The 15,689-nt window shown below is 40.0% G+C and overlaps 1 protein-coding gene across 5 annotated transcripts in view; it reads left to right on the forward strand.

Moving 5' to 3' along the window:
• DENND5A (DENN domain containing 5A) overlaps positions 1-15,689 on the forward strand; it is a 125,577-nt gene that overhangs the window by 57,334 nt on the left and 52,554 nt on the right. For 4 of the 5 annotated variants that reach the window (XR_004436191.1, XR_004436190.1, XM_033207623.1 and 1 more), the window contains exons 2-4: positions 1,850-1,921; positions 2,702-2,811; positions 5,207-5,864. Coding sequence is in view for 3 of the 5 variants with exons in the window: in XM_033207623.1 (XP_033063514.1) it covers positions 1,850-1,921; positions 2,702-2,811; positions 5,207-5,864 (840 nt within the window). In the remaining 2 variants the exon portion in view is untranslated. The remainder of the gene's footprint in view (positions 1-1,849; positions 1,922-2,701; positions 2,812-5,206; positions 5,865-15,689) is intronic. The other variant, XM_033207624.1, reaches the window with a different exon arrangement.

Raw genomic sequence — 15,689 nt, forward strand, 5'->3', positions numbered from 1 at the left:
GTGGGGACAGAGGCTTTAACAATTACTTCTCCCGTGATTCATAGCCTTTCTCTCCCTTTTGGCCACACTTCAGATCAGCTGGTCATGCTCACCTTTGGCGCCATTCTTCTTCTCACTTTTTAAAAGTTCTCCCCTTAATCACTCAGCTTTTCTATCTTCTCACATATGCATGTCATGTCTTAGGGAGCACCGTACAGCCATTTAGATGAGATCAGGTGCATTTAGGGTAGTTATGGCCATAGAGGCCTAGAGCCATTTTAGGAAGGCATCTTTCCTTCACAGAGGACAGTGATTCCTCTCTGTGTTGTGATATTTCATGGTTTTTACTGAGGGGATTTTCTGGCTAGTTAGGAAGAAATGAGCACACTGATAACTGAAAGTGAAGAAGCTTAGGAGGAAGAAACAGTTATCTTATTTCAGACATGAATACAGTTTAAAAATACATCCCAAGAATTTCAGACTGTAGACGAGATCATTATGTCAGCTGCTTGCTGCTTAATTACTTTGTACAGTAAGTGCAGGCTTACCATGAGTGGGCTCTTTGCAGGTGTTACTGAAAGCTCTGAGCTTAGCTCTACATAAGCTGTAGGCCTTTGTTGCTGCAGCTATTACCAGCTGCCTGCTGACTTTTGCTAGTCTTCTTTAGTGAAGATTACCAAATGTATTTTGAGGGATGAAATTTGCTCAAAAAGAAAGTTTCAGAAGAATTTGTTTGGAAGAAGGATCAGGAAATAAGAGGAATGAAATTGTGGCACTTGCTTTTAATAACAGAAAGAAGGTTGGGTCCTATCAATTTGAAAATTGTGAATAAGTGAGCTGCTGCTTCTGATGATGGACAAAACCTCAGAGAAAATAGAGGAGAGATTGTAGTTATAAAAGCAATAACTTTCTGACTGGACTTATTACTAGTTTCTGGAACAGGTGCCTTAGAGTTATTATAAACTTTTCTCTTTTAGAAACTTTTGAGGTGCCTCTGGGATTGATTTAGGGTAAAGGACTTTCTGACTTAGGTGCATCTCATCCTGTGATTGTGAAGAATGCATCCTCCTTAATAACCACAAGTCCCTTTAGGTTCCAGACCAACTAAAAAAACTATATTTGTAACATAATTTATTCTATCAACTAGAACACGCCAACAGGACCCTGTGCCAGTGTGCTCTGAATGGTTAGGCCATGTAGGTGAAAGATCTGGAGCCTCCCAGATAAATAGCCTTCCTGTGAAATGGTTATTTGTATATGTATGTTCTTTTTCCTGTATATTTGACGTTGAGATCATTGAAGGTATGTGCTTTGTCTGGTTCATCTCTATTCCTTGCAGTATCTAAGTCCCTTGATTACTCAGTAAACAGGTAATATAATTCAATTGAATTGTCCTTGATTTTGTTTCCCATATGTTTCCACGACGCCTAAAATTTATTTGTTTGAACTGTTTATATGTATTTAATTTGTCCCATACTCCCTAATTCCTTAGGAAAAGCAATATTTGGGACAGTATACTTTTAGATAAAGCACTAGTGACTTTACAGTAATTTGGTATCAGTTGAGCTCTTCATTTTACTATACCGTATTATAATGTTTTTCAAACTGAATTGTGATCATTAGTAGGCCTGCAGTCAGCATTTTTAGTTTTAATGATATAGAGTAGGAAATATGAGAGGGCATTACATATATAGTAAAGGTAAGTATTGTTTTGTGAAATTTTTGCTTTAGGTAAATTTATGTATACACATATACATGTATATGTTTATTGCTTCATAAAGTAAAATGTAATTTGTACTGGAATAATGGTCAAAAAAGTTTGAATAACACTGCTTTATTGTAATACTCTGTTATTTCATTTATCATATAGCATTATGCCAGTACATACAGGCTTCTAAAGCCAGGGATGGTGCCAGCCCTTTCATTTCAAGTACGACTGAAGGTAAAAACAAAACAAAATTGAGAACACCCAAAGCTTTCTAATGGTCCTTACATATGTCTCTCCAGTGGCATTTTGTAACCTTTGACCTTCTAACTTTCTTGTGCCTTTTTTGATCAGTAGATTTTTCAGATTTGTATCCCTCTAGGTGGTGGGTTCTTTGGTTCTTTCTCTCTTCACTTTAATGTTCTTATTTCAATATACTCTAGTGTTTTTAGGAGGGGGAATGGGCAAACAAAGGACAATTCCAGAAATTTCTAGTAATTCTGAATTGACAGAATATCTCATTAGATTTACCCTGAAGTCTGCTTTGTTAATGTTCTTATATCTTTTCATTTCTTTGTATTTTTCCCAGAGATCATTGAAATGCATAGTTTATTCTGAATTTTAAGTAAAATATGCTTCTGTGATGTTTTTAATTGACTTTAAGCAAATTAAACCTGGCTTTCAGGGAAAAAAGAAAGATAGATACAATCCTTGTCATTCATTGTGCTTTCTCAACTCTCTTCCAAGAAAATAAACCATTGGGTTTGTAGTAATAATTTCATTTTGAAGAAGAACTGACAGCTAGTGATGTCTAACATTAACCATGCTATACTTTTTCAGCTTCTTAACTGACCTAATAACTTTAATGCCTTTCCTATTCTTATTCTTAGATGGTTGGTATACTAACCCCCTTGCCTTCATTTCTGTACCTTGCTGGAGTACCAAGCTCAGACATTTGTAACCCCGTGACTTAAAGGGATTTTGTAGAGATGATTTGCTTCATTCTTTTTCTTACAGGAGAAAATTTTGAGCAGACACCATTGAGACGAACATTCAAATCTAAGGTCCTTGCACGATATCCTGAGAACGTAGAATGGAATCCCTTTGACCAAGATGCAGTAGGAATGGTTAGTATTTGTTAGCCACAAGTATGAGATAATTTACAGAGTAATTTTTAATAGGATTGTGAATTCAGGCTGTGGTAGCAGTGGTACCACCAAATACCAATAACTTTTGAAGAAAGGATTATAATGCTTATTGTTTGTTATTCTGCATTTTGGTCAAAGTATCAAATATTCAGAATATATTAACTGTGCGAAAAGTTATAATGTGTTTCTCTTGTGTCAGAGAAATACATAGTATTGTGTCAGTGAACTTATTTTGTGGTCCTGATCTATTGATTATTTATTGCATTGAGATTATATGATGAGTTAATTTTAAACTTCACTAGTTTAAAATTGTTTTCTCTCATTCTGCACTGAATATATCTGAATAATATGACAGAAGTGGATATTTTTGTTTCATCATAATTTTATTTTCATTTTTTTGTTTCATCATAATTTTAGATAGGAAAGCATTTAAAATATCATATGGAAGAATATACCACTATGAGTAAGCTAACCTTTATTGAATTGAACCTTTATTGAATTTAACCTTTATTGAATTGAAGCTAACCTTGTGCTAGGCGCTCTAATAAGCATTTTACATGAATTAATTTATTTAATCCTCATGGTACTCCTTACATGGGTAGTATTAAATAAACACATACACACGTACATATTTTACAGATGAAGAAATTAAGATCCAAAGAGGTTAGGTAATGTATTCAAGCTTGCATGGCCAGTAAGTAGTTGAGTTGGAGTTTGAGCACTGTAGTCTGGTTTCAGACCTCTGCTGTTACCCTTACCTTTGTACTGCCTCTGTTGCATTTGTTTTTGAGGCAGGGTCTCACTCTGTCGCCCAGGCTGCTGGAGAGCAGTGGTGTGATCTCTCCTCACTGCAGCCTCATCCTCCTGAGCTCAAGTGATCCTCCCACCTCAACCACCCGAGTAGCTGGGACTACTGGTGCACGACACTATGCCTGGCTACTTTTTGTATATTTTTTTTTATAGAAACAGGGTTTTGCTATATGGTCCAGACCGTTCTCAAATTCCTGGGCTCAAACAATCCGCCCACCTTGACCTCCCAAAGTGCTGTGACTATAGGCGTGAGCCACCGCACCTGGCCTTCTGTTACATACTTAACAGCATTCTGTAGTTTTTAGAGGATAGTCTTGTTTGATGCACACAAAAACCCTGTGAAGTAGGGAGAGGAAACTGTATTATTTATTTCACAGATGAAGAAACTGTCTTTGAGAGCCTTAAGTTTTTTGACTCCTAGTCTAGCGTTTATTTCATTTTAACATGCTATATTCTAGAAATACCTAGCCTTTGGGAAGTCGAGTTTAAGGCTAATAGATATAATATAATATAGGCCCTTGTATTTGTTAACCCAGGCTATTATATTTTATTTGTATAGCCAGGTTCATGTAAAACTGGAAAATGGGAACTGATTGATTCAGGTCAGTTCGATTAACTATCCAAGTTTCTTTATATAACCCATCTGAATAGAGTAAAAACAGTACATCTTTATCCTGATTATGTCATCTCCTTGGTTTATATGAAATGAGCATACTTTTTGATGTGAAAATAAGTTTTACTAATGACAAAATTTTGTGAGGTGATAGTCCAATACTATTTACAAGTTTGTTTTATTTTTAGGTATAAAGTTGCATCTATCTGGTTTTTAGATATATTTCTAGCATCATCTCCTAGTATACATATCTTACTCTCTATCTTGCTGTGATGCTTAACCACCTACCATTTCCTAAATTCTCCAAGTTTTCTTTTATCTCCATGTCTTTGTGCATTTTCTTCTTGTCCCCGAAATATCCTTCTGTCCCTTGTGTACCTGATGAACTCTAACATTACCTTTTTTTGGTGACAGAATCGTGCTCTGTCACTCAGGCTGGGGTGCAGTGCATGATCTTGGCTCATTGCAATCTCCGCCTCCTGGGTCAAGTGATTCTTATGCCTCAGCCTCCCGAGTAGCTGGGATTATAGGCGTGCGCCAGCACACCTGGTTAATTTTTATATTTTTAGTAGAGACAGGGTTTCACCATGTTGCCCAGGCTGGTCTTGAACTCCTGGCCTCAAGTGATCCACCTGCCTTGGCCTCCCAAAGTGTTGGGATTACAGGTGTGAGCCACTGCACCTGGTCCGTTTTTGTAGGTTTTTTCTGATATTCCCAGGCTGAGTTGTCTGTTCTGTGTTCCCATAGTACTTTGCATATACTTCTGTATATTCCTGATGACTGCATTATAATTTTATTTACTTGCGTGTCTTGCATTAGAAAGAGAGAGCTTTAAGCCAGATACACTCTCAGCTTAGTAGGTGCTCTATAAATAAATAAATAGTGATGGTGTTCTGAAAGAGGATCGCCTGTGAGTGTTCTTACTGCTTGTTGCCTTGTTGTCTTTTGCAGCTATGTATGCCCAAAGGGCTGGCATTCAAGACCCAGGCTGATCCCAGGGAGCCCCAATTCCATGCCTTTATTATCACAAGGGAGGATGGCTCTCGGACATTTGGGTTTGCCCTCACATTTTATGAAGAGGTGACTAGCAAGCAGATCTGCAGTGCGATGCAGACCCTCTACCACATGCACAATGCTGAGTATGATGTCCTACATGCTCCCCCTGCTGATGGCAGAGACCAGAGCAGCATGGAAGATGGTGAAGACACTCCTGTGACCAAACTGCAGCGCTTCAACTCCTATGACATTAGCCGGGACACTCTCTACGTCTCTAAGTGCATCTGCCTCATCACGCCCATGTCTTTCATGAAGGCATGTCGGAGCGTGCTGGAGCAACTCCACCAGGCGGTCACTTCACCTCAGCCCCCTCCACTGCCCCTTGAGAGCTACATATACAACGTACTCTACGAGGTGCCACTCCCACCTCCTGGCCGGTCCTTGAAGTTTTCTGGGGTCTATGGGTCAATAATCTGCCAGAGACCAAGTACCAATGAGCTTCCCCTATTTGACTTTCCTGTCAAAGAGGTTTTTGAACTGCTCGGGGTGGAGAATGTGTTTCAGCTTTTTACTTGTGCCCTTCTGGAGTTTCAAATCCTGCTCTACTCACAGCGTAAGTCAGTGCTTACTAGAGCCTTCTGCCTGCCTCAGGCTTCCTTTCTTTCCATGTTCAGGTACAGTGGGGCTGACTGTAAAGATTAAGAGCTATTACAGTTTGAGCAAAACCCAGATCTTTTGCAGGTAGGTGGTGGATGGCAAATTGATGGACATGAGAGGGCCAGTTTTTCTGATTAACTGTCTTCATGGCCTTTTGCTGGGCATTCCAGTCTTGGAAGGGAACACTGCTTCCTATGTCCCTTCTGATTGAAGTGAAAAGAGGGGTGAGTAGGAGGTGATGGTCACAGAAAGCTGACTTTCCATCAATTCTGTTCTGTCATTCTGCAGAGTTATTTCTGCCTCTTCCTTAGCCTAGTAAAACTGAGGATTCACAAAGGATAATCCTTTTTATATATTGAGAAAATGTGGATGTGTTGCTACTTTTTGTTGTTTGCTTAACTGAATTGTTTTTATAAATGGGAGGTTGAGTGTAAGCAGCATATTTGGACAAAATAGTAAGGTAGATTAGAAAGAAACACATAAAATATGTAGTTTGTAAGGTACTTAATAAGGGCTATACAGAAAAATAAAACAGAGAAAGGGATAGTATTTGGGGAAGAGAAGTTCCAATTTATAATAGAGTGGTTAGGTAGGCATCCCTGAGTGATCTGTTAATATCTTTAGGAAAAGTATTCCAGGCAAAGGGCACAGGTCTTATAAATGGTCTAAGACAAGAATGTGCTTCATGTGTTCAAGAACAAGGAAGCTGGGTGGATGGAATGGAGTGAATGAGCAGGAGTGTAGTAGGAGATGGTGTTAGAGACTTAACTGGAGGCCAGATTGTATAGAATCTTATAGGCCACTGTAAGGACTTTGGCTTTTACCCTTAGATAGCCATCAGAGTTTTCATTTTTTTTTACTTTTTATTTTAAAATAATTTCTAGCTTATGGAAGAGTTGCAAGGAGTGGTCAAAGGACTCTTGTATACCCTATGCCAAATTCACCAATTGTTAACATTTTGCCACATTTGCTTTATTACAGTCTCTCTCTGTGTGTGAACATAACTGAACCATTGAGAGTTATTGTGACTCCTAAATTCTCATATGTTTATTTCCTAAGAATAAAAACATTCTCTGAAATAACTATCATTGATCAAATTTGGAAAACCTAACATTGAGACAGTACTATATTAAAGTTTCTCTAGTACCTGATAATGTCTATTATGATAATTTAAAAAAATTCCTTATTCAGGATCTAGTGCGATATCTTGCATTGCTTTTAGTTGTGAGTTTCTCAGCCTTTGTCTTTCATGACATAGACATTTTTGAAGAGTACAAGCAGGTTATTTTATAGACTGTCCTTTAATTTGGTTTTGTCTGATGTTTTCACGATTAGATTCAGATTATAAATTTTTGCCGAAAATGCCATAGAAGTGATGTTGTGCTTCTCTCAGTGCATTATATTAGGAGACATATACTGTCAGTTTTCATGATTACAGGAGCCAGGCATATGATGTCATTTTGTCTCAGTTTTGGTGATAGTAATCTGCTCACTTGGTTGAGATGGTGTGTGTGGTTTCTTAACTGGAAAGTTTTAATTTTTTCCTTGGTAATTAACATGTAAGTTGTGGGGAGATACTTTGAAACTAATTATTCTGTTCTTTAAAGTTTTGCATAACCATTTCTTTTCTAGTTTTTATTTTTTTGTATTATTTTGCAGTTTATGGATGCCTAATAGTTTAGCATCTATTGATGTTTCTATTCTGAATCAGTTTTTTCAAGGATAGTAGCAAAAAGGTGGTTTTCTTTTTCTTTTTTTTTTCCTTTTGAGGCAGGATCTCACTCTGCTGCCCAGGCTGGAGTTGAGTGGTGCCATCATGGCTCACTGCAGCCTCTTTCTCCTGTGCTTAAGTGGTCCTCTCACCTCAGCTTCCTGAGTAACTGGAATTACAGGCACGCACCACCATGCCTGGCTAATTTTTTATTTTTTGTAGACATGGGGTCTCACTATATTGCCCAGGCTGGTCTCAAACTCCTGGACTCAACCTCCTGCCTTGGTTTCCCAAAGTGCTGGGATTACAGGTGCCACTGTGCCCAGCCTTAAATTTTTTTTTTTTTTTTTTTAAGAAATAGTCTTACTCTATCACCCAGGCTAGAGTGTAGTGGCACAATAATGGCTCACTGCAGTCTTGATATCCTGAGCTCAAATGATCTTCCCATCTTAGCCACCCGAGTAGCTGGGACTACAGGTGCCCACCACCATGTCTGGCTAATTAAAAAAAAATTTTTTTTTTTGTAGAACTAGGGTCTTGCTTTATTGCCCAGGCTGGAAAATAGTGGTTTTTAAACTTTATCTGTATTTATTAATTGGCATTATACCATAATGAAGAATGTTTCTTTCTCCTTTGTTTATTATTGTATGGATTCATAGATTTTTATTTTACTCAAGTTATAATTCACTATAATTATTTACTTTGATGCTCAAATTTCCCAGATTTGGTCCACGGGCAAGGGAATGGACCTCCACAATGGCAGGGTTTTTGCTTTTTGCTCACTGATGGATTCCAAGCACTAAAACCATGGCTGGTTTATAAGGGTGCTCAATAAATGTTGTTAAATGAATGAATAACTTAGGCTTTTAACAGGATCACTCTGGCCATTATATTAAGAGTATATCCCCAAAGGGAGAATGAGCAAAGAGTTCCGTTACGAGGTAATTTGTAATAATCCAGGTGAGAGGTGATGTCAGTTAGAACTAAGGAGGTAACAGTGAAGTGGTGTGAAATGGTTGGGTTCTGGATACAGTTTGAAGTTGAAGTAATGGAAACTATGTTGAACTCAAGAGCACATACCTCATATAAAGTGGACAGCCACTAATTAGCTCCAGTTAATTCCTTGTGGGTATACTGGCCTCATGTTACTAAATATTTCAGTATTTCATGAGGACCCAGATTTTTTACATGAAATCTCTGATTTTTAAATATTGGCAATAATATTCTTTTTAAACGCTGCAGGCCAAGCAAAAAGCATCTGCTGGCTGAATGTAGTTCCTGAGGCTTCACTTTGCAACTTCTAGTTTAAGATACGAAGTTACAGCCTCCTGTCTCTGGGTGAAATATAGACTTGGACAAATCATATTGCTTTCCTAGCTATTTCTTGGCTGGAGCTTCATAAAAATACTTTGAAATGGAGACTTAGTTGAATAGGGAAGAACTTCTCTGGTTTAGAACAGAACAGAGAGGAGGAAACCAAACTATATAGAATGTTAGAAGATACAGTAGACTTCTAGGTACCTATAAGGCAGTGGGGCTGTTTAGAGGCAAGGAAAGGAGGATTGAAACAAATATGATGAACACAAGGGAAAAATAACATTCTTCCATCTGAATTTCTTTTGTATTTCCTAGAATATGGGTTCTTATATCCATAATAAGAATTTTAAGAGGTTTGAATGTAATTGAGATGGTTAGTATGTAGAAATGAATTGAACTTAGGACCTAAAGTCATGCTCAGCATGGACAAGAGAAAGCTTTTTCCAGAAATTCCTGGATATTGCTGAGGCCAAAGTGGAGTGGATTACTTTTCATTGGATGTAAGTTATGCTTTTTGTTGTTAATAGAGTGCTTTAAACAATTTAGGTTGGTTTTCTTGAAATAGTTTTTATTAATGATCCAAAGGCATCTTCCTTGTATGGATAAAAATCACTCTGGCCAAAAACAAGCTGTCACCACTGCAGCTGATTTTACCTGCTGCATGTCCTGCCCTCTGAATAGAAAAGAGGTGTTACTTGAGGAAAAGGAATGCAGGCTGAATTGTAAGATTCTGAAAGTGTAACCCTTTGGAACGCTGAATTGGCAGTTTTTTTTTTTTTTTTTTTGAAACGGAGTCTCGCTCTGTCACCCGGGCTGGAGTGCAGTGGCCGGATCTCAGCTCACTGCAAGCTCCGCCTCCTGGGTTCACGCCATTCTCCTGCCTCAGCCTCCCGAGTAGCTGGGACTACAGGCGGCCGCCACCTCGCCCGGCTAGTTTTTTTTTTTTTGTATTTTTTAGTAGAAACGGGGTTTCACCATGTCAGCCAGGATGGTCTTGATCTCCTGACCTCGTGATCCGCCCGTCTCGGCCTCCCAAAGTGCTGGGATTACAGGGTTGAGCCACCGCGCCCGGCCTGAATTGGCAGTTTTAAGCAGTGTTTTCTTTTTGGTATAAGTTATTTTATTTATTTTTGGATAATATTTATTCTTTAGTCCATATAGAAATAGTATTTTTTTAATGGCATAATTTTTAATTGGTTGTTTAAAAATTATTACTTTTTTTTTGAGACGGTCTCATTCTGTCACCTCCACTAGAGTAGGTCTCATTCTGTCACCTACACAGTGTAGGTGACAATCATGACTCACTGCAGCCTTGACCTCCCCAGACTCAGATGATCCTCCCACCTCAGCCTCCTGGGTAGCTGGGACTACAGGCATGTACTGCCGTGTCTGGCTAGTTTTTGTATTTTTTGTAGAGATGAGGTTTTGCCATGTTGCCCAGGCTGATCTTGAACTCCTGGGCTCAAGCAATCCACCTTCCTTGGCCTCCCAAAGTGCTGTGATTACAGGCATGAGCCACTGCACCCGGCCTTATTTTAAAATTATATGCAGAACAGAAACTTTATCTGAAGTGGCCTAGTAGAGTAGTTGATTGGAAACCAAAAAAGTCAGTTAAGTCACAGAATCCTAAAAATGAGATATGAAATTAATTTTATAGTTAAACTATTTATTATTTATTATTATTTTTGGGATGGAGTTTTGCTCTTGTCACCTAGGCTGGAATGCAGTGGCACAATCTCAGCTCAGTGCAACCTCCGCCTCCTGGGATCAAGTGATTCTTCTGCCTCAGCCTCCCGAATAGCTAGGACTACAGGTGCACACCACCATGCCTGGCTAATTTTATTATTTTTAGTAGAGACAGGGTTTCACTGTGTTGGCCAGGCTGGTCTGAAACTCCTGATCTCAGGTGATCCACCAGCCTCAGCCTCCCAAAGTTCTGGGATTATAGACGTGAGCCACCGCGCCTGGCCTAAATAATTTAACTTAAAATATATAACTGTATAGTCACTAATCTTTGATAAAGGGTCCAGGCATTTCTCATGATTATGAATTCACAAATCAGGTATCTGCACTCCTTGCATAGACCACACCCATAATGCATTGACTAGATTTCCTAGTTACTTTGCTTTACTTTTTTTTTTTTTTTTTTTTTTAGGTGGAGTCTTGCTCTGTTACCAGGCTGGAGTGCAGTGGCGTGATCTCAGCTCACTGCAGCCTCCGCCTCCCGAGTTCAAGCAATTTTCCTGCCTCAGCCGCTTGAGTAGCTGGGACTACAGGTGTGCACCACCACGCCCACCTAATTTTTGTATTTTTAGTAGAGATGGGATTTCACCATGTTGACCAGGACGGTCTTGATTTCTGGACCTCATGATCTGCCCGCCTCAGCCTCCCAAAGTGCTGGGATTACAGGTGTGAGCCACTGCGCCCAGCCCTGGTTACTTTTTTTTTTTTTTAAGTAGAGTGGTAACTTAAAGAACCTTGCAAAAGAACATGAGCAGAGACTACTTCTAGATTTTTGTCGTATTCCTTAGTTTTTCATTCTTAGTTGTTTCATGGTATGCCTAATTCAAGTACAGTGTTTTTTAGTGACTTTGTATTACTGAGTCTTTTAAAAGCATTTAATTTTGTTTCCAGAGAAACAGACATTCTTTCTTTTTACCCTCAGATTTTACCATTTATTTACACAATGTTTGGTTATGTTATATAATCCAGTAATAAGTTCAGCTAGCACAGGTTTGGGAACAAATGAGTGGGAGCAATGTATGCTTTACTCAGAGTGGGGAAAATCAATTGGTAAAGTGAGTTGGCTAAGTGGAGGCTGATAAGAAATCTCCAATGATATTTTACTATCTAAAGTAGTCTTTTACTATAAAAATAATGATTGCTTAAGGCATATAATTAAAATAATTCCAAAGGGAATCAAATATTTTCCTCTCTTTTCTTCATATAGTAGCTAGATATCAAATTTTTTGTGTATCCTTAATGAAAATAATAGTTTTAAAAAATAAATAAATAATATGTGCACAAATAATACAGAGAAAGTTGAAAGTTCCCCCCAACCCCCTTTTTTTTAAGACGGAGTCTTGCTCTGTTGCCCAGGCTGGAGTGCAGTGGTGCGATCTCAGCCCCCTACTGGGTTTAAGCAGTTCTTGTGCCTCAGCCTCCCGAGTAGCTGGGACTACAGGTGCGTGCCACCACACCTGGCTAATTTTTGTATTTTTAGCAGAGATGGGATTTGCCATGTTGGCCAACCTGGTCTCAAACTCCTGACCTCAAGTGAACTGGCCACCTTGTCCTCCCAAAGCGTTGGGATTATAGGCGTGAGCCACTGCACTTGGCCCCTTTTTCTTTGATCTAGTATCCTACCCCTGAGAAGTAATCTCTTAATTTTTAAAAATTCCCTCTTTTCTGGTATTTTAATAATGCACTATGTATATATATATATATATATATTTTTTTTTTTTTTTTTGAGATGGAGTTTCACTCCGTTGTCCAGGTTGGAGTGTGGTGGCGCAATCTTGGCTCACTGCAACCTCTGCCTCCTGGGTTCAAACAATTCTCCTGCCTCAGCCTTCTGAGTAGCTGGAATTAGAGGCACGTGCCACCACACCCAGCTAATTTTTGTATTTTTAAGGGGTTTCACTATACTCGCCAGGTTGGTCTTGAACTCCTGACTTCAAGTGATCCACCCTACCTTGGCCTGCCAAGGTGCTGGGATTACAGGCATGAGCCACCACGCCTGGCCCAATGTACTATTTTTTATGTTAGGTGTTAAATATACATGTATTGATTTTAATATTCTTTAAATTATACATATACACTATGAAATCTGTATGGTTTATTAAAATAAAACTTGAGGCCAGGTGCGGTGGCTCATGGCTGTAATCCCAGCACTTTGGGAGGCCAAGGTGGACAGATCTCTTGAGATCAGAAGCTCAAGACCAGCCTGACCAACATGATAAAACCCCATCTGTACGAAAAATACAAAAATTAGCTGGGCATGGTGGCACACACTTGTAATGCCAGCTACTCAAGAGGCTGAGGCACGAGAATCACTTCAACCTGGGAGGCGGAGGTTGCAGTGAGTGGAGATCACACCACTGCACTCCAGCCTGGGTGACAGAGCAAGACCCTGTCTCCAATAAAATAATAAATAAATAAATAAAAACTTGAAAAAAGGCATTTCAAGAGTGTAAAATGAAGGATAGAAATTTACAGCATTAGAGGAGTGTACAGTGATGTGTGTGACTCCTACCTCTGCACCCTGGTTCTCCTTCAGGGAGGTTACCACTGTTTTCTGTTTCCTTGTAGACATAGCGGTGTATATACTATATATATACTTTTTAAAAAGAACACAAATGGGGGCATACTAATCATTGTTTTGCAACCTCCCAGGATAGTTTATAATTGTTTGTAAATACGTAGGAGCTGCCCTGTAGTTTGTTTAGAGGGGGCTTATTTATAGAGTAATTCCAAGTCTGATGTCTTTATCTGCACATACAAGTCATAAAAATGGGCCAGGTGTGGTGGCTCACACCTGTAATCCCAGCACTTTGAGTGGCCAAGGTGGGCAGATCATTTGAGATCAGGAGTTCAAGACCACCCTTGCCAACATGATGAAACCCCTTCTCTACTAAAAATACAAAAATTAGCCGGACGTGGTGGCGTGCGCCTATAATCCCAGCTACTGGAGAGGCTGAGGCAAAAGAATCGCTTGAACCTGGGAGGCAGAGGTTGCAGTGAGCCGAGATTGAGCCACTGCACTCCAGCCTGGGCGACAAAGCGAGACTTTGTCTCAAAAAACAAAAAAAAATGGTGGGATTATGCATTTGAGCCATTACACCTGGTTTAAAAGACATACTTTTTTTGTTTTTTGAGACAATCTCACTTAAAAGATATTTTTAATGCCCAGAAGATTCCAAGAGTTTTAGGAGCTGTGTGTTTCAGAAACTGGGAAGAAGACCAAATATACGTATTTATTATACTAGTAAAGTTATCTACAGGTTATGCTCTTCTTTTTTTTTTTTTTTGAGATGGAGTCTCGCGCTGTCACCCAGGCTGGAGTGCTGTGGCCGGATCTCAGCTCACTGCAAGCTCCGCCTCCCGGGTTCACGCCATTCTCCTGCCTCAGCCTCCCGAGTAGCTGGGACTACAGGCGCCGCCACCTCGCCCGGCTAGTTTTTTGTAGTTTTTAGTAGAGACGGGGTTTTACCGTGTTAGTCAGGATGGTCTCGATCTCCTGACCTTGTGATCCGCCCGTCTCGGCCTCCCAAAGTGCTAGGATTACAGGCTTGAGCCACCGCGCCTGGCCCAGGTTATGCTCTTCTTTGATTAGCTAGGAGCAAGGTGATAGGCAACTTTCAAAGCTTTATTAGTCAGCAAATGTAGGATGTTTTGCTGAACTTCTACCTTAATACTTTTCAGCTTCTGTTCCCTTTGTACTGAGACTTCTTCATTTCCTAGAAAGTTTTTTGTTACTTACAACTACTTTATGAACCAACCTGTGATTTAAATGGTGGGGTGGGTTTTTAGTGCATAACATCATTTTAATTCCTATGACAGCTCATTTGAATCCAGCCATTCCAGAAGGATTTTACTCATATGATTTAAAAATGTATATTTCTGCTTTGTCCTTAAATGCCTGAAACCATCATATCATTTGTGAATAGTAATTTGTAGAATTTAAGTTTTAGGCCAGGAGTGGTGGCTCACGCCTGTAATCCCAGCACTTTGGGAGGCCGAGGCGGGCGGATCACCTGAGGTCGGGAGTTCACGACCAGCCTGACATGGGGAAACCCTGTCTCTACTAAAAAATACAAAATTAGCTGGGGTGGTGGTGCATGCCTGTAATCCCAGCTACTTAGGAGGCTGAGGCAGGAGAATAGCATAAACCTGGGAGGCAGAGGTTGCGGTAAGCCGAAATCGCGCCATTGCTCTCCAGCCTGGGCAACAACAGCGAAACTCCGTCAAAAAAAAAAAAATTTTAGTTAGTCAATTTTATTGGCTTTACCAATATATTTATTAGTCATTAAAAAAAAAAAAAGGCCGGCTGGGCGCGGCGGCTCATGCCTGTAATCCCAGCACTTTGGGAGGCTGAGGTGGGTGGATCACGAGGTCAGGAGTTCAAGATTAGCCTGGCCAAGATGGTGAAACCCCGTCTCTACCAAAAATACAAAATTAGCCAGGCGTGGTGGTAGGCATCTGTAATCCCAGCTACTCAGGAGGCTGAGGCAGGAGAATCACTTGAACCCGGGAGGTGGAGGTTGCAGTGAGCCAAGATGGCACCACTGCACTCTAGCCTGGGCAACAGAGCAAGACTCCGTCTCAAAAAAAAAAAAAGGCCTGGAAATTATATTCTGAAGAGAAGCCAATTATTGATCACGAGCCTTCCCTTTAGGCTATGATATGATCTCTGATCTATAACAAGAGTTTTGAGTCACTAAAGTCAATCCTCTGGGTCTTTCAAGTTCTAGGGAAGCCTTTTTTTTTTTTTTTTTTAGGAGTCTATCTCTGTCACTTAGGCTGGTGTGTGCAGCTGTGCAGTCTCGGTTCACTGCAACCTCTGGCCCCTAGGTTCAAGCAATTCTCACATCTCAGCCTCCTGAGTAGCTGGGATTGCAGGTGCATGCCACCACGCCCAGCTAATTTTTATATTTTTAGTAGAGACAGGGTTTCACCATGTTGGTTGGCCAGTCTGGTCTCGCACTCCTGACCTCAGGTGATTCACCTGCCTGGGCCTCCCAAAGTGCTGGG

This window comes from Trachypithecus francoisi, unplaced genomic scaffold (assembly GCF_009764315.1).
Source record: "Trachypithecus francoisi isolate TF-2019V2 unplaced genomic scaffold, Tfra_2.0 Lachesis_group8, whole genome shotgun sequence".
NCBI lineage: Eukaryota > Metazoa > Chordata > Mammalia > Primates > Cercopithecidae > Trachypithecus > Trachypithecus francoisi.